General features: G+C 40.7%; 1 protein-coding gene across 2 annotated transcripts; it reads left to right on the plus strand.

Annotated features, from left to right (window-relative positions):
- Positions 1 to 1,235: 1,235 nt before the first annotated feature.
- On the plus strand, positions 1,236 to 22,566 carry ACSL5 (acyl-CoA synthetase long chain family member 5). Of its 2 annotated transcripts, XM_084525727.1 has the most exons (22): positions 1,236 to 1,364; positions 1,775 to 1,950; positions 10,833 to 11,018; positions 11,601 to 11,709; positions 12,360 to 12,424; positions 12,503 to 12,604; positions 12,943 to 13,042; positions 14,241 to 14,419; positions 15,074 to 15,106; positions 15,310 to 15,361; positions 15,782 to 15,855; positions 16,310 to 16,387; positions 16,835 to 16,969; positions 17,454 to 17,588; positions 17,667 to 17,762; positions 18,314 to 18,386; positions 19,213 to 19,301; positions 19,381 to 19,497; positions 19,956 to 20,099; positions 20,617 to 20,718; positions 21,076 to 21,147; positions 21,583 to 22,566. In XM_084525727.1, exons 3-22 carry the CDS (start codon positions 10,863 to 10,865, stop codon positions 21,721 to 21,723), a joined length of 2,052 nt encoding a protein of 683 aa, XP_084381853.1. In that variant the 5' UTR covers positions 1,236 to 1,364; positions 1,775 to 1,950; positions 10,833 to 10,862; the 3' UTR covers positions 21,724 to 22,566. The 2 variants fall into 2 exon arrangements, with proteins under 2 accessions (XP_084381853.1, XP_084381854.1); XM_084525728.1 differs by lacking the exons at positions 1,236 to 1,364; positions 1,775 to 1,950 and adding an exon at positions 4,846 to 4,980.
- The last annotated feature ends 214 nt before the right edge of the window (positions 22,567 to 22,780 follow it).

Here is a 22,780-nt window from a genome sequence, read left to right on the forward strand (position 1 = left end):
CACAGATAACATACACAGAAAGCCTACATAACAGAACATAACCCCATGGGTCTTCTGGGGCTTGTGAACCTGCTTTCTCACACTTGCTTTCAAAACAAACTGAAAAAAGGTTCACTACCATTAACAGCTCAGCAAGACTTTTGCTCTAGAGCCAATCAGCTCTATGCGAATCAGAGATGAGACATTGACCACTCAGAGTCACTCAGGACTCCCAGCTCTCTTCTTAGAAGTAAACTAATCAATAGTCTTCACTCATCAGGAAGCAACTTCAGAGGTGAAAGGTATAAAACTTACACTAATTTGTTGTTCTAAACAGGTAAAAAGCCATGTACTTTATGTACCAGGGAGAAAGAGTGGAGAAGGAAATGCCATTACCATTTAACACATACAGTCAGCCTAGGTAATTTGCTTTGTCTCAAGTCTCCTTGCTACTCTTCCACTACATGTTTGAGATAACAATCTATCTGGAGCCAAATCCACAGCTGATGTCAATAACTCTAGCTCCTCTGAGGCAGTGAGGCAACACCCGCTTACAATTATAAAAAAAAAAAAAAAAAAAAAAATAGTTGGGCAGGAATGTAGTGCATACCTCATAACAGCGTTAAATTGATGGCTTTACTTCCCACATGCAAGGTGCACCACAGACCAGAGACAAGAGATTTGCACAAAAAACAAACAAAGCAAACAAACTCTCTACACCAAGTGTGGAACCATCCCACTCATTCTTTCATCCTCCCCAAACTGATGCTTTCTAAAAACTTATAGGAGATTACAGATCAGAAGGTCCAGGATGATGATTACTGCTGCCATAGGTGCTTACAATTTTACTAATCTCTGCTGATACAGGCATATTCCCCATCCCAATCAAGAATACTTAGGATCCTAAGTGAAAAGCATTAATGTTGTAGAATTAAAATATTAAACAGAAGTCAAATTACAGCACTAGTCAAACCCAGCCAGAATCAACAAAAGCTTCATGATTTTGACCAGTCCAAACAGTACAAAACATGCAGAAGAAATTGTCATTTTAGCTTTGTGTCTTGGATCCTGAGGAGCAAAGCTCTTCCAGAAATTACAACCACAACCTTCAGAAGTAAAGCAAAGTTGCTCCACCTCACAGCCAGGTCCCAGTACATCACTGCACAGCTGAGCCCGTTCTCAATCAGCACTGAGTACAGCAGCAGTTACTCCCACTCTATAGAAGGAGGGAGACAAAAATAAATAAATCCCACTTAAAACAACTTGGAGGAGGAGGTTTGGATGGAGGATGTTTTGTCAATTTGCAAATTGGATGGAGGAGGTTTTGTCTGTTCTTTCCAGTCCAATGAGCCTTTGCACACCTTCAAGGGCAAAGATGTATAATGGTAAGATAATCAATACCCTATGTATCCCAACTGCACTCAGAGCTCTTGCTGTAAAGAAACATGCTCTTTCATAGACCACTTCAGCTGCAAAGAAAACCTATTCCTCAGCAGTCAGACATGGCTAAGGGCAGGCAAAATATGGGAACGTGGTTGTAAACTCTAAGTGCAATTAAGAGGTACCTCATCTCAGTGAAACAATGCCTATTTGGTGTTCCACGCACACTCAGAATAAATGGGAGCCCTGCTGAAAATCCCAGTGTGCAGCTTTCGCAGGGCTGGGGTTCACTTTCACGCTGCTCTCTTCTGAAGCTGTTGCGCAAGAGTTGTATGTTTAACATTTCTAACCAGCCAAAATTGCTCTTTATATTTGATCAAGAATAATTTTTACCTTTGAACCTGTTGCAACGCAGGTTCAAGGGTTACCTGGGTGCAGTATCGCCTGTTTATTAAAGCCACACGCTGATGATTCGGGGCTCAGTCCTGCCACAGGAGCCGGGGAAGCACCAGCCCTCAAGCACCCACTTGGAGTTGTAAAGCAGAGAAGCAAGGCAGCTGTACTGGCCCCTCCACCCCGTGCAGACAAAAGGTAAGCAAATCTCTCCTGATGGAGTCAGGCTTTCCAAAGCACTAGGCTTCCTGCTTCTGCACAGGAGTACTGCAAGGGGGACAACAGCCCAAATTCGCTGTAATGTGCATGCTGGGTGCTGTTAAAGGTGACAACTCAGTAGTTGGCTGCTCAAGGAGAGGGTCTGAGCTCACAGAGGCATACAAAGAAATCACAGCCAGAGGGAAGTGCCTGAGCGAGAGCAACCACCTCAATACTCCCTGTTGATATAACCTGGCTGGAACGGGAAACCTGACTGCTGAAGCGTGGCTGAAGCCATTTTCTTATCAGCGTGCTGGTTTTGTCTGTTTAAAGATCCAGCGCACGGGGTGCTGGTGCCAGCTCCCATTCAGGTTCCTCGTGAAAACAGAGCTCCAGAAAAAGTCATCGTTGGGTTCCACAGCACCACAGGCAGATTTTGAAATGTTGTCAGTAAAAAGGTGTTATAAACAGGATTGTTTACACTCACAAGTGTATCAGCAATGTTTAGTGCAATAGGAGCTTAATCCTTAACTAACACCACAGAAGCTGGCTGTAACAACCTTTTAGTAAATAAATATATAAAAGCACAGTTTTCAGAGCTATAGAGATAGAGCTTTCTCCAAGCTCTTGCTTGTGCATAGAGCTGCAGCTGTAACTGAGGAAAGGACAGCAGAGAGAAAGGGTAACCAGAAACCAAGCTGCAAGTAAGCTGGAAAGATGTGTGCGCTCCATCATCCTGCCTTCTCTGAGGAATCCACTTATGCTCTGAGAAGATCATTTATGTCCCTGTATGGTTTCTTTGTTTTACAAAAGCCAGAAGGTTGTCCTCAAAAAAACATAGCAGGCCAATTAAGAATTATTAATTGTATAGCTTTCAGACAACAAAGACGAATTGAAAACCCCTTCAGATAAAGTGAGCTCCCCCTTTCCACAGACTCACAAAACTTAGCTCCAAGTCTTGAAGTGACAACAGAGAGAACTATGCACTGAGCTAGTGCTTCTCCTTCACTTATTTACAACTGATTCTATTTGCTCTAGGTAGATGGGATATTTGGGCATCTTTGGACGGCTATTGCTTGTGTTGTGCCATGACCTTTTTTTTCTTATGAAAGCTCATCTTACTTCTCCTTTGGTGATAGTGACAATAGCAATCAATTTGAACTCTCTGTATACTATCTCTGCTCTGCTGATCTTAATTTACTAGTAGGTATGAAAGGTTCTATGTTTTATATACGTGTACAAAAAGAAACAAAGGTTAGGTTATTAATGACTCTGCTCTGCTTTATCTTTTGGCAAAGAATTACTAGCAACAAATAGATTTGTGCCTCCTTTAAAAGGCCAGGGTTTATTCGGATCATTTGAGGCACTATCAAAAATAATAAGCCTCAAAACTATCATATTATTTCTTATGTATACTGGGGAAAGAACATCAGCTCTACTTTAATTAAGAGTGTTAAGAAGTACAAATCATTAAGGAAAAGCTATCCTTCACAAGGATTTTGTGAAGTTTTCTCACACCCCCAGTAAAAGTCAGGGCATCTGACTGAGACATACAGCATTGACACCCAACAGCTGATCACAGACAGTGCAGATTCTCTACTTTTCCTCTTCCTCCCAAAAAAATAACAGCCTGAGGTCAGATATCTGAATGGAGAAATCCTCAGAGAAGAACTCACAGAAGTTGTTAATGCAGCCGGCTGGGCTGGGAGCCTGTCTTTTCTTTCTCTTCTGTTTAAGAGGCATTGCCTTTCTCTAAGCATAATTGCACCATGATTGGCACTATTAGAGCTCAAAGTTACAACTTCACTTAAATGCCACAGGAGCAGCTCTAGGTAGGCAAAAGCAAAGGAGTTTTGTGCAGAACAAGCTATTTTTTTCATCTTCATACAAAGCTCATGACAAAATCAGTGATTTAACCCCCAGCTTCCCTACAGGTCTGTGTTGTTAAATAATGCCAAATTGCAGAGTAAGCTAGCTTTACTTCAATAACATAAAGCTTGCAGCAGCAATGAAGACATAATAGCAATTAGCAGACTAAGTTTTAGCAAGCCAAGGTCCAGGATAGGTAGAACTCTTTATGCAAGTACAAGCAATGTAACTTCTTAGCTTTATTGTAAATTATTCTGAAGTCATAAAGCACAGAAAAGCTTTCAGATGGGCAAACTGTTAAGCGGGAAAACATTTCCAAGAACTGAGGTCAAGGCACTAAAGAAGAAATTTAAGTAAAGCTACTGCCTTCCTACCTCTCAAAGCCTGCTGCAAAATTCCAGTTATATCAGGCAAGCACCATGGAGAAAAAGGGAAACAATAGTAGCCATGAACTTTCACACAAAGGAACACAACTCTAGATAGAAAATTCCTGCCGTGGTAGGAAACAAAATTAAAGTTTGAAGCATGACTCACTTTTACATTGTGCAAATAATTGTGCACATGTAAAATGACAGCACAGCAGAAAGCAGTTTAGAAGGAACAAGGCAGCTTTTAGGGGGAAAAAAAAAATCAGCAGAAACCATGATGCAGCCTACCAACAAGTATGTTAGAGTGGTAGATAAGAAATACTGTACCCCAACTATTTTGTTAGCACTAGAGGCTGCAAAGCTCTGCTCACCTTAACGTACAGCACAGCTATAGGAAGATAATCCCTGGTATTGAAAGTGCAGCTTTATACACAGAGGGAAAACAAGCAAATGGATTATAAATGGTAAATTACAAATAAAAATTCAAAAGATCTTGGAACATTTTTTATCTCCTTTTTCAGAAACATTAAAACTTCAACCTCCTTGCTTCACCAAATAATAAAAAAGAAAAACTTCCTCTGTAGGTTTTTTTTCTAACCACTGAAGTTCCTCCCTTTCATAACCTCTGCTCCCGGCATGCTTTTCTGTTTGCTGATTTATTTAAACCGGGGAGAGGGAACTAGCTCTAGTTTTAACACGATTACTATCTAATTGGTTTTGGTTTGCTATTATGCTCATAAGGCTCCCTGTGTTTAAGGAAAAGAGGTTGGCTTCCTGCCTCATCTACAGCATGGTATGTGCTTTTGATTGCTGCTTCTCTTCTCTGTAGGCGCTTTTTGGACAAGTAATAAAGTTCCACTTTTGTTTTACTGCTAATGGCCCTGCTGATGGTTATTCACAGTGTACAGTTTTAGTACAAACCACGTGCAAATGTAGTGCTTAGCTATGAGGTTCAAGATAACGCAGTTATCAGGAACCTGCTAGGAAAGCTCTGGTAGCATGCCATCAGATGCTAATATTAAGCTTCGTTAAATTCAGATATACTCTTGCTCTTTGCTCTTGGTAATACAGCTGCTGTAATATGTTGTGATAAAAGACATCCATACTTAAAAGTTCTTAGTGCTGCCTGTTCTTTATGTGGCTATGTAAGCTGCTAAATGATCATTTTCTAGTTTTCTGAGGGGCTCTCTGTGGATTTCTAAGTTGAGCTCTAGTTTTAGCTGTTTCAGCTGTGCATGTTTATGTCTAATAATAATTTCCCATTAATGTAATGCTGACATGTGCATATCTTACGAGGTTATCGTCCTGTACTATCTAATAGAGGAAAGAAACAGTAGCAGAACTTGTTATACTATTTTTAAAATTCTTCAAAACTTCAAAGGGCTAGCTGTTCTGTTCTTCTGTGAGACCAATATACTTTCTGAATAGGTAGCTTTCAAGGAGAAAACCTGATATAAATTACCCCTGAAAGCTTGGCTTTAGCAGCTATCTGACAAAGCCTTAGCACTAAGCACTGTCATGGCGTCACTGTGCGCCTGATGGACGGACAGTAATATAAGTGAAGTTCTTTATAAAAACGGTCTTTCTATTTTAGAGTACTGAGAGCTTGAGTTCAATAGAGGAAGACCCAGAAATAGTCTGTAACACCGAGTCTGAAACCACAAGTGCTGTACTTCCTGAAAGTAAGCTACTGAGGCCCTGTGCTTTCCCATGGCAGAGCGCTTCTCAGGCAAGATCAAAGGACACTTGAACTGTTTGGCCATAGCTCTTGTAAGAGGTACTCTGAAAGTAAAGTGCGTCTCAGGCTTAATGCAAGTTACTGTGGGTTTTGCTTCAGATATAAATCCGTCTGCCTCTAAACACGGTTCTGAGAAAAGCCGTTGCAGCTAACTCTGGGATTTTACTTCTCTTTACATAACTGAGTCTGTGAAGTGAGCTGTCTTCAGAGCCCCAAATCTCCCAAGGCAATAGGTGATGTGGTTTGTGCATGGTGCAGCAGTTGCTGTTGGGATCTTGCACTTTAGCTTCCCTCTGAATGCTGAACCCTGCAGTACATCAGCTTTCCTTGCTGCAGCTGGAGGAAGATGGGACATAATGCTTCTAAGCACAAACCAGCACATGGCTCACATCTGCAGGAGACAGGCAAGAGCCACACTATGAATAAGCAAATGCGAAGGGTGAGCTAATGGTGGTTAGCTAACAAACTAGGGTAGAGCCAACTACACTGGGGCTGCTACTTACTCTTTCCGCTCAGTCAGTGTGTTATGTTACTAATGCTGATAACAAGTTCTTGTGCTTGACTCAAAAGCATAATTAAACTGTTTCTTGGGCAGGTGTGAGACAAAGAATATAATCTTCGAAAAAAATCTCAAAGGCAGTGCATGATCCTTGCCTCTGAAACGGTGCAAGTACGAGAGAGTTGCTGTCTGTAAAGAACTGTTGTGAGATAGATGATAAGTTTCTTTCTTCAAACCTCTGTGCTTGAAACCACAGAGCTCAGTTACTTTCTGATGATTGCTGACTTGAGAACAGCTCTCATTCATTCCTCTAGCTAATGAAGGAATCATGCTGGAGATTATGGGGGGAGTGGGGGGAGTGGACAGTGTACAGTAGAAAAGAGAACACACAGTCCTGAACTCAAGGCTGTAACTGGAATCACTGTAATCTCTTTTGATAAAAAGGGGGTTGGTGGAAGGGAACCTAAGCCTTTGCACTCCTGATCCTGGTTCACCTTATCCCTGACCATTGATCAGGTCAGACAACCTAAGTACACTTTAACCATCTACCATCTTATTGCACAAGAGGACTAACAGAGGTGGCTTGAGACATCCTGTGCATTTTCCATCTTTCTGGTCACTGGGGGCTAAGTCCCTCAAAACCCTGGGGTTTTAAGCACTTCAGCCTCTCTGCATGCTTAAGAAAGCCCTTAGAGCTCGTTCACCCTACAATCAGAAATGTCCTGGCACTGTTGCATGTTGCGCCAAGCTGAGTTTTCACTCAGCCCATATAGATCAGCTATCACTTATGTATAATGTACCAGATTTGTGGGTTAAGCTCAGGTTGCGGTTACTCCATGGCACATATTGAGGGTGGAGTGCATGGACAAAGGGCTCATGACGAAAAAAGTTTCCTGTCCTCTCTGATGGCTCTTCTGCTTTCAGGGCAGCAGGATTAAGTGGTATTTGAAGGATGCCAGAGGTGGTTAGTTAGCAGTGCCTTGGATTTCACAGGTATTTACAGTATAAACTCTAGGAACAGTAGACAACTGGCTTAGATCTGGAAGCTGAGATAAATTCAGTTGTGGTTTCTTCTCACAGCCTGAATAACACACCCTGTGTACTTTGACAGTAGGGGCTAAAGCCACCTAAGCAAACAAAGTTGGAAAATAAAACCAAAACATTGTAATAAGTAAAGGGAATTTAAAATAGCCTTTCAGGTAAGAAAGGCATATTTTTTTGATGTAATGTAAACAAAATCTAGGTATTTGTACTTCTGACACACCAATAACTTCTGTGGGTTTAAAGGATGTCAGGTTTTGCCTCATGCATATACAGGCTTATTCAGTATTGTAAGTGGGCTAGAGATGATGGTTACTAGAAAAAAAACTAATTAGAAACAAGTGAACACATGATACTTCCCAGGTTTTGGACATTAGCTTGACATAGGATGTTTCTTTAAACTTAAAATTGTTTTGGTTTGGCTTGTAACTACTCAAGAAAAATTTTCAGTTATAGGAATGCTGGTTAGGTCACACTGGGGTAAGACTACTGCCTGCTTTCTCTTCTCTATGGAAGAGACTTGTGGAATCCGTTCAACCTGAAGGCAAAAGCTTTACTGCATTCAGTCACCTTCAGGCTTCTCTCACACTTGATCTGCTCCGAGCATCTTTCAGAGCTCAATGGTCAGTTTGTGCCAAGGCATCTAGGAAGACCACCTTACATGTGAGTCAATGAGGAGATGAGAATGCCATGACTGAAAGCTTTCAGTGCCTTACCTACTGCTGCCTGGAACATTTGGGGTTAGGAATCCTTACCACAGCAAGATTAGACAAGTGTCTTCTACTAATTTTCTGTCAAATAAGGCCATTTAACAGACAGTAGTTGTTTGTGACAACTGCACCAATCTGCCTGATTAGGCTAATTAACACTGCTAATCAGTGTTAATCTTTTAATGAAAAGAACTCTGTGCTACAGATATGATTGACAGTTCTGCTTATTACCTCTAGCACGATATTCTAAAGGCAACCAATCCTTCCTGGTTTCTAGGAAATAGCCCTTTTAAACTGCTATTAAAATGAGCATGAGAACACAACTCAGCCATTAACACTGGTACAACTACGCAGGCATGTGGTCCCTTCAGCTGCCTTCACATAGCTCTCTTCTCTTACTGCTCACTGGGAGAACTTTACATCCAGAAAAGAGTCATCTGAAACACACTGCGTGAAAACTCCTTTTAATCCATTTGGGGATGGAAAAAGACTGCAGAAGCTGATTGCTATGAATGAAAATCCAGGGTAACTGGATATGAGTACTTTGGTATCCCTCTAAAAGGATGGGAGGATAGATGTGCTGAGCTCTAGATTTGCTGTCTTCCCACAGGCTAAGCTTCCAACATACAAATGGTTCAAACGTGATTTGTTCTGCCACGTGAATCTAGCAATGGGCTCTGAGTTAAAGCAAAAAAAGTTTGTATATTAAATACCTCTGCATATTGAACAGCGAGATACCCATACCAAGCTGCTTCAGTTCTCATACTATAACACAAAAGCAAGTAGTTGACTTCCACCATAAACCAGATACTGTTCAGCCACCTACAGAAAGCTGTTTGCTTACTGCTGAAGTAAAGCTTAACAAGACCAAATGTATACATCATGAAGAGTATTAAATTCTTATTTTTCCAAATAAAGCAGTGATAGAACAGACTGCTGTGTGACTTTGACATGAATTCAAACTTCATCAGCAGACCTGGTTTAGGAGAATTTCCCCCCCCCACCCTCCAGACTCAGTTGATAAAAGCCAAAGGGCATGGAGATGGGCAATATTCTGTACTGAGAAAAAATAGGTTTGTACTTCCTAGGCATGGTATGTCCAATGACCAGATTCATTCAATGTCACCATAAATCAGTAGCTCCTGTCATTCTTGCTGTAGCAGAACTTTTTGGGGCAGTTCTCTCAATGCATGAGATCTAGGTCAGGGGTCTGGAGGGCACATTGTAACTCAAAAAAATGAGTAGGTCTAGGGAGTTGATACTTGCCAGATATATGGGTGATGTGCTTTTGGCAGCTTGGACTTGACAAGCCTTCATGGTACCCGTTCTTATCCAGATGCTGAGCATCCAAAGCATGCCTTACTTTTCTCTCACCAGAGAACACATTAGGATTGCCAATAAACATAGCCACTGGAAATTGAGAAGTACAAACCCATAAACCTCATGTGGGTGATCTAACTGATCAGTCTGGATTCAGAGACCCAAATTCTGACTTTGGGACCTGGCTGAACTTCCTGTTTGAAAAATACCTTCAACCTTCTCGAGTTATTCTAATTAAAGGGTACCTGGAGCCCATTGTTCCAGAATACTTGGTATTATTCTTGTATACGGAGTCAGTTAATTGCTAGCTGGCATATCTACTGATTGAGTCCCCTCAATTCTGCATGAAGGAATTTGAAAGGGTGTGGTTAATGACCTTGCCAAGTATGATGTGACGTGTCCTGCGTACCTATTTAGATACTAGCAAAGATAAATTAGTGAGATCTGAGTTCATTTTGACCAAATACAGTCAGATCTGCTATATTTGCCTTGGCTATTCAATCTGAAAAATACCAGAGCATTTTGGAAATTAAAATACTCGCTCCTACGAGAGGAGAAGGAACTAGATGTCTCTTTGCACCTCTTGTGAGGAAATCCTGCATTCTCAGTTTTTGTTTCCCTGCCATTGCAGGAAGAGATTCTGCAACATGTAAGCAGCAAAACTGCTTCTGTATCTCCCAGCCAGACTTCTGTTGCACATGTTGACTTCCAGGGCACCATTTCTTTGTGCAAAAGTATCTTTAAGAGTTTTGACTTGTACTGTATCTCATGCTGAGGACACTACCAGTATCAGAAGCACTTTCCTGGCATAGACCCAGATTTCCAGTAGGAGCAGCTGATCATGAGGACATTGCTTCTCTTGCAGACTGTTACAAGTTTATTATGTCTGTGTAAGCTTCAGCAATACCTCCTCCTGTTGGACAGCAATAACTGTCTTGAGGTGTTCTCTTCCACTGTTCACATCTCTGAACTATACATGTATGCATTATTATTATTTTTTATATATGTATATACTTAACTTGGGAAATTATATACTGGCAGATTTTTACTCTTGAATAGGAAAAAAATGGCATCTGTTCCTTGCCTGATATCATTGGACTTGCTTTTTGTGGAGGTGGATGCAGAATAGATTAAGATTTATGGGGACAGGTGACTTCAGATCTCTTAAGAGGCTTAAAGCATTGCACAAGTATGCTTTATTATTGTACCAAGGAGTCTTTAGGGGCAAACAGCTGAAACAATCTGTAGTATTGCTTAACAAACTACTTAAGTAACCCTGGCTTACAGGTAGTGAGCGCTTCTAACGTATACCTACTAAACCTCCTGTTTTGTTTCAGGTTCAACTCCGACTGCACTGATCCAGCACAATGATCTGGATACTTCAAGTCTTGTTCTCACCGCTCCCAACACCGGCATTGATAACTCTTATTGTATTTGGGGTTGTCATCTCCCTGTGGGTGATGAGCAGGCCCAAACCTGTTTTTCCTTCTGTTGACTTGAACAAGCAGTCGATAGGAATTGAGGTAATGTTTATTCTGCATGTGGCGATGGAGCATTTTGAGATTTTGCTCTGAATACCAATTCATTTTGACTCTGGGCATCTGTGGGAACTCTCCTGTCTGAGATACAAAACCTGCTGTACAGCTCAGCACTATTGTGGGAAGGGAAGTGTTAAGACGCCAAGAGTAAGAAACTGCAACTCTTGCCAACAGGGTTAGGTGTGCTAGGTGTGCTTCTTACCCTTGGCTGTCACTGACTCTTTTTTTTTTTTTTTTTTTTTTTACGTACTATAAATGATTTGCAATTCTTTTCAGTCTGATGGCATACTGAGATGCAGGACTTCATGTAACTATGTAAGTGGTAGCGCTTGATCTTAGTCAGGGTATCTCTAATAACCTACAGTTGAATATTAGTCTAGGCCTTATAGAAAATTCCTCTTCATGTGACTAGTAACTGAATAGATCAAAACCAAGAAGGAAAATGAGACTTCCCTGACAACTCAATGGTATTTAAATGCTTTAAAGGGGATTGCTAGCAGACTGGATGAGGAACAAATGGCATTGTATCCGTTCTGCACTGATTTCATAACTGTGCTCTGTTCCTAGGGAGGAGCCAGAAGAGCTGCAATCTTGACAGATAATAACCTGATTTCTTATTACTTTGAAGATGCTAAAACCTTGTATGAACTTTTCCAGAGAGGACTGCATGCTTCTGGTAAGCTTTGGAGCTGCCAGTTAGTACTTACACATCACAAGGAAAAAAAAAAGTGGTTCCAAGCTTTTTTTGCATTGTTTCTTGTCTGTAGTAACAGTTAAGGTTTCCTAGAGTTCTGTGGGGTGGAGTGACAAGTGACCATGTTTCCCCCCCTCGATTTGGAAGCAGTAGCAGGTGGCAGATTGGGTAAGAGCAAACATTGGGAGCTTAAGGTGGCAGAGTCCTGTGAAGACTTAGCAATACAAAGTGTGGTTTGGGGAGAGAAAGGGTGTGTGCAAATAAATCTCTGTTTTGTCCTCTGAAGCGGGTGAGTTTTTTTCAGTGTAAGATTACTGCCTGCTCATAAGAATGGGTCTGTCTTTATGACTTCAAGGGTCCCAGGCATGAAAATGTGATAGATTACAAACTATTTCAAACTCAGCTGAGTTGCGAAATGGGAAAATATCACCAGATCCTGGAAGTATTGCTTATGAAGATGAAGCCATCAGTCTTGTTTGTGCAATGTACTTAACCGTGGATACTGCATACTTCCATGCTTCACACAGTTAGGTAGATGTCTGAAAACACTTCCCGCTTACCAATGTTGCATTGAAGTGTGATGCCGCTTCAGTACTGAGCTTTACAGCTGCTTTTCTGAACTCTTCCATTAGGAAATGGCAACTGTTTAGGCTACAGAAAACCCAACCAACCTTATCAGTGGCTGACGTACAAGCAGGTGAGTGTTGTACATCACAGATGACATAATTTGGGATGCTGTTTTGTAGCATTAAAACAGGGGGAAACTTTCTTACAGGTTTTGGACAGAGCTGAATACTTGGGATCAGGACTCCTGCAGAAAGGATGTACACCATCATCAGACCAATTCATTGGCATTTTTGCTCAGAATAGGCCAGAGGTAAGCGACAAATTGAATGTTATTTCCCAGAATATTCTGACATCTTGAGGAGAAGAGGGTCTGTTCAGCTTGCTATTTAAATAGTTTGAGGCCACATGAGGAACAACCACAACTGGCTTTTACCCCCGTATTTCCCTTATTACTGATTGGGCACATACTATGCTGGGCATGTAACACAGTCTATAACTATCTTGAACCCTTGATACTGTAAGAACCTCATAGACATGCTCCTTACACAAACACCGCTACTAATGTGTGCATGAGCTAGTCAAGCTGTATGAAGTCACTAGGTAATCCTGTCTTGTGAGCTGCTATTTAGCTCTGTTTTCTCTTTTCAGTGGATAATTTCAGAGTATGCCTGCTACACTTACTCAATGGTTGCTGTTCCACTCTATGACACTCTGGGGCCAGAAGCTATTGTATATATTGTCAACAAAGGTAAATATTGACTTCAACTACTTCATAATAATGATTTCTCTAAGAAGCTTTATTTTGAGAAGGTTAAAGTGCAAAGGAATTTGATTTAAAAAATAGAGTAGCTTTACCCTATAGTTTTATAGACACTGCTTCTGTAAAGCTGCTTTGCAGGGTATGAGATTCAATGCTTAGAGGAAGGCAGTGGGTTTTGTATGTCTTCTAGTGTCTTGGGTGCAAGTCCACTGACAACCTGCTAGATTCTGTGGACCATGCTGCAATCAGAGGGGTCAACAACTGCTAGCTGTTTGAGGTTTGGCAATCTTGAACTCCCACACTGTTTGCCAAACAGACAATGCAGACAGATTTGCATGCAAATTAAGACTAGATGTGTGTCTCTGATTTAAAAAGTTCTAGGAGGCAAAGAGCAGAGGAGGGGAGGAGTAGAGATAAGCCCAAATCTGTTTAGTTATACAGAATTAACAGCTAGCATGCCACCATGAAAGAAACTGGAGAGGGAGCTTGAATGCATCTTCAAAATTTCTTTCCCTAGTTTGGGGGTGATTGAGGGCAAAGAGGAAATAAAAATCAACTGCTGTCACAACTATCTAAGATCCAACCTATAAACAGGATTTGCCAAGTAAATCACTTCAACAATCATGGCGGTGAATCTTGCCAACAGGCCTTGCCTTAATACTACACAGCTGTGACTTACAAGGTTAATGGGGAACCAGCATGTTCAGACAAATCCAATTCCTCTGCTGTCTTACTGGTAAATGATTTTGTAATTGCATAAAACTTTCTTGCACATCCAGGGAGGTAGAGGCATTAACTCAAATTTTAGCTACCTCTTTCGAACAGGTCTAAAATTCCTTAGATTTAAGGAAAGTGGTTACATTTAAACAATCAGCGCACTTTTATGGCAATACCAAAAGAATAAATACTTGTCTTGCCTATGACTGAAGATATTTGTCTTTGATTCCTCAGTGTAAAGGCTTCACATTAGGTAAAACTGAGATTCTAGCTATAAAGTCAGTTGTCCCTAGTAGGAAAGAACTTTCTTAGCACTGTCAAGCCAGCCAGTGAATCCATGTGAACTAAATGCAAATGGATTTGGAACATAACCAATATTACATTCTAAGTATACGTTCTCCTGAGTTATCACTCAGTAGTGTCTCATGTCCTCAGAACAGACTTATGAAATGTAATTTCTTTTCTGTAGCTGATATAAGCGTAGTGATTTGTGACAAGCCGGAGAAAGCACAGATCTTACTTGACAACTGTGAGCATGGAAAGACCCCATGTATGAAGACTATAATTCTTATGGATCTCTTTGATAAAGAGCTCAATGACAGAGCAGCTAAAGTGGGAGTTGAAATTCTAGCACTACAGGAGGTTGAGGTAGGTGACTAAAGACTTCTTATCTTGCAGAGGAATACCTTGCTAAATAGGCAACAATGACACTTCAATGTAAGAATCATCCAGTTGTCATGCCTGTATCAGAGATCTTAATGATCAGTCATTTTGAAACTTGATATATTTAAACAAGTAGACTTGCAGAGGTCAAACGATTGACTAAAGTTGTGCTCATATGCTGTGGATACTCTACACATTAACCTGAAGATTTCCTTAGCATATCTCATGGTACAGTTGTAACAGGATTTATCAGGCTTCTAAGCTGCCAGTTGATTCTAATTAAAACTCTAAGTGAAAATTACTGGCTGTTTTGACACCCCAATACTAGGGTTAATTTCCAGATCTGAGGTGTAAATGTGGAGTGTAAGAGATGTGGCCTATATTAAATGAAATGAACTACCTCCATTCAGGACTTCCAAATTCCTTAAGCAGCTCTACTCACTTTCCACACATTCACAATTTTCACAGTCTCAGGAGTCAGTTTTTCCAAGTTATAGGTACTAAATGCATGAAGACCAACTTCTCTCACTGAATGAGATAATTTTTATAACATTGCATTTGAAATCCAATTACCTGTTCATTTGTTATTGCTGCACTTCTTTCTGTTGCAATTGTTAAGCTGTATTTTCTCTAATACAGGAGCTGGGAAGAAATAACATCAGAAAACCAAATGTAAGTATCTCTGTGGAATAGTTCTAAACTTGTGAAACTAGTCTTTGAGAAGACCTCTTGACGTGCTGCTAGGAAAGGAGGCTGACAGGATTTTTTTGTAGATTTTGTCTTGATGTTTCCAAACAACTTCTAGTTCTAGTAGATACTGATAACTAACATAATAATCCTTACACTGTTGACCTAATGTGGCTTTTTCTCTCTAGCCTCCTAAGCCTGAAGATCTTTGCATTGTGTGTTTTACTAGTGGTACAACAGGTAAGAGAATGCATGTTGTTGCTTCCATATTAAAACAATCGCTGTACTAAAAACACTAACTTTCCAGTGCAAAAAGGGAAATACAAACAACATATAAGATTAAGTTAGAGCCATGTCAAGCCACTACTGAGGACACTTAGTATGTTGGGACATTGTCAGTAAAAGTCAAGTACACAAAGACAAAGCTTCTTAGAGGGGAGACTAACCAAATATATGCTGTCCTACTTTGAAAAATACAGGGTCTTAGGGCCATAGCTGAAAGTGCTCAAGATGAGATGTATTTGTGAGATAATGTGAGATAATGCAAGCTATGACTGAGCCTAATACCAAGGCAGCTCAAAGTGACTGAGCCAAAGAAGACATGAGCAACTGACTGCAGCAGCAGTCACTCACAGCTGACTTTGTCTGATCTTTCCAAAGGTAACCCTAAAGGAGCCATGCTGACGCATGAGAATGTTGTTGCAAATGCCGCTGCCTTCCTTAAAAGCATAGAGGTAAGCTACTGTTAATGATGGTCTCTAGGCTATGTGACTGAGTGGTGAAAATTGCTTTACTGTGGGAGTCTTCTGCAAACCATTCGTTCCCTGTAGGCACTTTACTAAGTGCTCTTGTTTCCATGGGAGAATTGTATGTTAAATAACTTGGTTTGACCCTGAACAAGAACTAATTAAACATTACTCTAGAATGAGTAAGACCTACATGCCAAGAGTACTGAACTACCGTATTTCAAGCTTTGCTGAAACACAAAACTAACCCTGATCCAGTGTCCTGTCACAAACTTGACTGAATCAGTTATAGCAGCAAGTTTTGCAGAGATGGTGGATGAGCCTAAGTTGCTTCAGTCTCTCTAAAAGCATGTATTTTAAAGTGCTCAAATTGATCCAAACTTACTCCCTTTCTACTCAAGCGGGCGTAGGGAGTGCTGACATTTGTTTCTTTCTCCTGTAGAATACAGTTGAATGTATGCCTTCAGATATCAGCATATCCTATCTCCCCTTGGCTCACATGTTTGAGAGAGTTGTACAGGTAAGTAGACTGTGTGCATGCTACTAAGCTTCTGTAGAAGACATAGGATGTATAAACTACCTACCAGTAACACCTGGTAGGAGTCATTCCTAAATGGCTAAGCCCGCCTACCTAAGGTAAACCTTTAAACGGACTAAATAATGCCTAGTTACTTCTCCAAGATATGGCTACTAACTTCCTGTAAGGAAGCTTTGTTCTTCAGCCCAGCTTCACTGAATCTGTGACACCAATCTGAAAAGCTGCAGGCCAAATTAGTGGCATCAAGCCATTAGCCATCTATAAATCAAATTACAGCAAAAACTGCTGGCTTTCTGTATTTACTCAAAGTCTATTTACACATGAACAACACTACTATTGAGTATTGGAAATCATGCTGCTTTCCATGTAAAATTATTATGGCTAACAAAGCTATGCATTATCTTTGACTGACGTTTGGTTGATTTTTAGACTGTGATCTACAGCTGTGGAGCAAAAGTAGGCTTCTTCCAAGGAGACATCAAATTGCTGACAGATGACATGAAAACCTTGAAGCCAACACTATTTCCAGTTGTACCAAGACTACTCAATAGAATATATGACAAGGTACGTGAGCAATTTTTAGCTAAATTCTTCTTAACGTTCATGTATCTAAGCAAGTATGCCCATTCAAATTGAAGTTGAATACATCGTAGTATCATCACTACATTAATTATTCCTTATCAGAAGGAATTTTTTAAAATCCTTTTCCAGGAGATGGAAAGATCTCTGAGACCTGGACTACATGAGCAGCTCATGCAGTCATGGCTGAGATAGGTCTGTTGCTGTTCTGAGGCAAAGACCTTGCTTACTTTCAGAATGAAAATCAAGCAAGTGCAAAGCTAGAAGGTTCACTAGCCCTTGGAGTTGTAGCTGAAGTATGACTGCAGCAGCACAAATTAGTATTTCCCCTTGGTTCGTCTCCTAGATCACGGCAATAATGAAGACAAATCCTAGAACAACAAAGTAATGCATGGTGCCTCCTAATAAAGAAAGAACTGGAGGTACAGATACGAGTTGAAACCTGAGAGTCTCATACTTTTCCTTACAGATACAAAGTGGTGCAAATACCCCAGTGAAAAAAATACTGTTAAATATTGCTATGACTCTGAAGATGGCTGAAGTAAAACAAGGCATAATGAGAAATGACAGCATTTTGGATCGGATGATCTTCAAAAAAGTTCAGGTAAGCTCTTACAAGTGTAAGTAACCCAAGCAATGTAATGCTAAGAGTTTGATCTGATGGCTTCTAATTCACTTGTAGGAGACCATGGGTGGAAGAGTGCGTATAATGGTAACGGCTGCAGCCCCTATATCTCCCTCTGTCCTGACATTTCTCAGAGCAGCATTGGGCTGTCAGGTAAGCTGATTCTTTTGCCTGAATGCCTATTTGATGGTCACTTGGGTGTAATCAGTGATGCAGCTGTGGTCTAGCTCAGCTTGTTCCTGGAGGCACTGCTGTCAGGGTCTTCAGTATTTACAGGCTGCTTGATGAGGATTAACAGCAACAGAACAAAATTTTGCAGAGCTAACTGACATCAAACTACAGTACTGCAAAACCTCCTGTATGCTCTGGGAGGAGGAATAGAGCAGCAGAAATAGGAACATGCAGCAACCGCAGCAAGTCAGGCAGCTGCCTCTGAGTTTTGTGGCTTATCTTGACAGTCAGTAAGCTCCTACTGTGGTACATCTGAGAACAGAGCACGGAGAATGAGGTAACCAGAGCAAGGTTTAGATAGCTGAACTTGAAGAACATCCAGTCACATCAGTAAGACCAGGAAATCTGAAGTAGGATAATACTGTCTTGGTTTCCTCCTTAAGAGGAGATTTGTGCACAGGCATAGTTGAAACTGTGAGGTCTTTTACACCAAGGGCTTGGTGTTCGAAAGATGTTTATGCTTTCTCACATAGATCTTTGAAGCGTATGGCCAGACAGAATGTTCAGCTGGATGCACGTTCTCAATGCCTGGAGACTGGACAACAGGTGTGGTAGCTGAGACTTGGAAACTCTTGCACAACTGTCAATAGAAAGTGGCACTCAAGCTATTAGTTAAATGATAGACAAATTCTGAGTGCTTAACCTCAAAGTGATTCTTGGCAGCATGTCACCTGTATGGTTAACACGATACCAGAATATTCAGCTCAAATAGATGAGCATCTCTTGTGTAAAGTGCCCTAGCTCCTAGCTCAGCCTATATCCTGCCCCACTGTGCAGGAGTGTCTGTACAGAACTGAGCAAACTGACAAGAACTTCCCAAATGGCTTTTAGAAAACTAGTTTTAGCCCACAAATCATGTTTACCTCAAATAATTGATTATAATGCCAGATAGGAGTACTTTCCTGAAGGGCAACACTAAGAGTTTTAAGTTTCATCTTAGGAGTGTTGTTTTTAATATTCAGCGTTCTAAGTTCGAGCTTAGGTCACCATCCTTCTGCACCATAACTGCAGATCATAATGAGGATGAAATGCAAATAAACACCAGGGTTAGTGGGGGAGTTCTGTGGAGGCAAGTGTGGCACATGGTCGGTGTGATTGATTAGACCAATAAATGGCTCTAAACTTTGAGACTGAACTGCTACTTATCCTGCATTAAGTGTCTGAAAATGGATTTATAATAAATATTCTTGAACTTCTGGTATCAGACCCCTTTAAACAGTACTGTTTCTTACTAAAGTAGTGAATAGACCCATTAGGTATCTACCATCACTAAAGTCATATGTAGGGGGACCTAGTCTTTCTAGTTTTATATCAAATAGGTCCAACTCCCAGCAGAATCCATGAGTCATGACTCCTTGTGTTTTCTCTTCAGGCCATGTTGGACCCCCTCTGGCTTGTAACATCATAAAATTAGATGATGTGGAAGAAATGAACTACTACTCTTCCAATAATGAAGGCGAGGTAGGTACCATCTCCTCTGTGTATCAGGAAATACTGCAACATGGGGCTTGTGACTAACAATATTCTGTGCTTTCTGTAGGTCTGCATTAAAGGACCAAATGTGTTCAAGGGTTATCTGAAAGACCCTGAGAAGACAGCAGAAGCAATTGACAAAGATGGCTGGCTTCACACTGGAGATATAGGGAAATGGATGCCAGTAAGTAATTGCTTAATACGAAACATCTCTTGGATGTGAATTTTCAGCACGCTGCAAAGCTGCAGAAATAAATTCTAGGATAGAAGCTTTATAAAATATTTTGTTAAATTGTTCACCATGTAACTCCAGGCAAAGCTCCAAAGGCCAGTCAGGTTATAAGATCCTGCATAGTGCCTGCTAAGCCAATAGTTAATATGCATCTTCTACAACAAAGAATGAAGTCTATTATTTTTGTCACAGAACACAGAAACTGTCTAATCATGTCTGCAGCTATTGGAGAAATTGGATAAAGTGCCCTTTTATTCTGTAGAGAGCAAAAAACAGTTCCAGACTATCATGTGCCTTTCATTTAAAAAAAAAAAAAAAAAAAAAAAAAAAAAGGCAAAACCATTATACTTTGCTGCCTATAGAAGGGAAACAGGCACTTGAAACTAATGGCATCCACCTTTAACTTCTAGAACGGAACACTGAAGATCATTGACAGGAAGAAGAATATATTTAAACTTGCACAAGGAGAATACATTGCTCCAGAGAAGATTGAAAATGTCTATGTTAGAAGTGCTCCTGTAGCCCAAGTCTTTGTACATGGAGAAAGTTTGAGGGTAAGTGATATTACGAGTGAGCATCCTGCAAGATTCCTCCCACAATGAGTTCTGAAATATCAGGGCACAGACTTTAATATATACTACAGCACTTGAACAAGATCTGTTCTCAAGGGCATGACGTTTATAGGCATATCCTCTCTACAGCCTTCCTTCTTGATACCAAGATCTCCTTTTCTTTGGTGTCAAGTTGGAAGCTGGGTAAAGGTTAATTACGTACTTGTATGGAGTTAGTATGTCAGGTGAGCAGTGTCTCCACTGCTTTGCCATAAAGGTGTCAGTTGCTGAAGTGGTTAGCATATAATAGACATACTGCATGAGCACTTGGACTGCTGCTGTCAGAACTCAGATAAGGGGCTTCAAAGTCCATGTATCTGCCTTCCAAATTCTGCAGATTGGGATGTAGATGGAGCTTAGTACAGAGATATTCTTGACTATCAAGTTCTCATGTAGACTATCTAAGTAACTCCAAATGCTTTGTCTTGATATAAACGTGACTCCTCCTACTTGTTTTCAGTCTTGTCTAATAGGTATAGTGGTTCCTGATCATGAGACACTTCCAGAATTTGCAGCAAAACTGGGAATAAAGGGTTCCTATGAAGATATCTGCAAAAATTCAGTGAGTTTTCTTACCTTCTTAGTAGGTTATAGGTAGATTTTTAATTCTGAAGTCCAATCTTGCATCGCTTTGACTTCATTTTTTACCCATCTTTTTGTAAATTAAACCAGCTTAATATGGAGTGACTTTCAATGACTATCACTGTTTCTTTTCCAATGAGAAGAAAGGCATGACCTTGTAGCGGTCATGTCACCAGATGTCACCATGTTTCTTAACATGAGAAATGTTGAATGCTGAAATATATATACATATATATATTCTTGCCACCTTAGTTCTCACTGACTGGGTACTGGTTGTGGTCCTGAGCCAATTACAAAATGGCAGCTTTACCTACACTGCTTCTGCTTTCTCTTCTAGGAAGTGAAGAAAGCTATTTTAGAAGATATGGTCAGACTGGGGAAAGAGGCTGGTCTGAAATCCTTTGAACAAGTGAGTACTTCCAAATCCTGCTTGTCACAAGTACCTGTATTGGTAATACAATGGGTGGGACGTCTGTATTCCTGCTGTTACTGACTGCCAGGACAGGGACCTTAAGACATCTGACCTAAGTCAGATGCCCAGGAAAACTGATTGCAGTAGGCAGGGAAGCATTACCTGGTTACCTGTCTTTTTACCAAGAGGCAGGTAGGTGTACAGGGCAACCATTGCAATTGCTATGAAATGGAGTGGAGGTTCTCCATAGGCTGCAGGACCTGAACTTTCTCCTAGTCAAAAGGAGTTTGACTTGTACCAGAGAAGCAGTTTAGTTAGTAGAGACTACTGAGTTAGTAGAGACTGAGCACTAAGCTCAAGGCAGCTGGGGAGAACTGTTGTTTGCCCTCTACATAATTCTGTGTCATGTGCTAAATTATTTTCTTTTAATAGGTTAAAGACCTTCACATCCACACTGAGCTCTTCTCTGTAGAAAATGGACTCTTGACACCAACACTGAAGGCAAAGAGAGCAGAACTTGTTAAACTTTTCCAGAAGCAGATTGAGGACCTCTATTCAAATATGCAGGAATAAGTGTCTAATTTCAAGTAAACTGAAGGGAGTATCCAAACAAATCTGTAACACTACATGACTTACGGAGAACACAAGCATGAGTGGAGGGGAGCAAGGAGAACTTAAATGTATTTGTTTCTGGCATCCTGGGAAAAAGGACTTTCAGATGAAGACGGCTACTCTGTGACTGGTGACTGGCAGTGTAGAATCTCATGGGACTGTGCGTCAGATGTCTAGACAAAGCCAGAACTTCCCTCTAACTTAGGCTGTGAAAGAAGCACACAAACACTGAAGAGCCCCAACCTTTTCCAAGTATGCACTTCCTACTGCTGTTAAAAGCAAATATAATTTTCTTGCTCCAAGTATGAACTCCATTCTGAACTTGTGGCTTGATCTGCAATCAGACTGAACTTTCATGCAGTTGTGTTGTATGTTCAGGGGTGAGGTAGTTCAAAGACAAAGTGCGGGAAGATAACACTTCAGTTTCCACTCAGGATGATATAATCTTCTCAACACACCTGTCTCAGTTTAAACTGTCACAATATAAGTAGGGGCTTAACATCTGTTCAGCAACTACAAAATGAACTTCCTGCTCCTAGCCTTGGACTGCATACTCTATATTGTTTTTAATGAAAGTGTGATTAGTTGGGCATAAACTGGTTTATGAAATGCATGTGTGTAAAGCAAACATGTTTCAAGCTTTACTATGGGAGGCACTGGATCGTTTGTTTGTTTTGCACATGTTCTCAAATGCAATGGCAATTATAAAGCCAATACACTTATGAACTTATGAGCCTAGTAACTCAAACTCTTAAGTGTCCTTCTTAAGGATATAAAATGCAATAAATTGTGACTACAAACTCAGACCAAAGCCTGTTTTTCTTTCTCTTCAGCAACCAGACATCCACCTGCAGGCTTATTGCTGCCCTGATTATGGATGGTTTCCTTCCGAGGCTGTGCTCTGGCTGTCTGTAAACTTGTTTCCTGTGCTGTCAGGGCCTAGCTGCAGCTCAAGCCATGAGGCAATAAGCTAGCGTGAAACAAGATATTGCTCCTCTAATCAGCTTTCCTTTTCTTA

The sequence above is a fragment of the Aythya ferina genome (genome assembly GCF_964211825.1).
Source record: "Aythya ferina genome assembly, chromosome: 7".
NCBI lineage: Eukaryota > Metazoa > Chordata > Aves > Anseriformes > Anatidae > Aythya > Aythya ferina.

Bases quoted from the DNA above. Each gene is read 5' to 3' on its own strand.
- ACSL5 (XM_084525727.1), top strand. From the start codon at position 10,863: ATGATCTGGATACTTCAAGTCTTGTTCTCACCGCTCCCAACACCGGCA. The intron at 14,420-15,073 runs GTAGGTGACTAA...TCTCTAATACAG, and splicing joins TAGCACTACAGGAGGTTGAG to GAGCTGGGAAGAAATAACAT. The intron at 15,107-15,309 runs GTAAGTATCTCT...TTTTCTCTCTAG, and splicing joins ATAACATCAGAAAACCAAAT to CCTCCTAAGCCTGAAGATCT.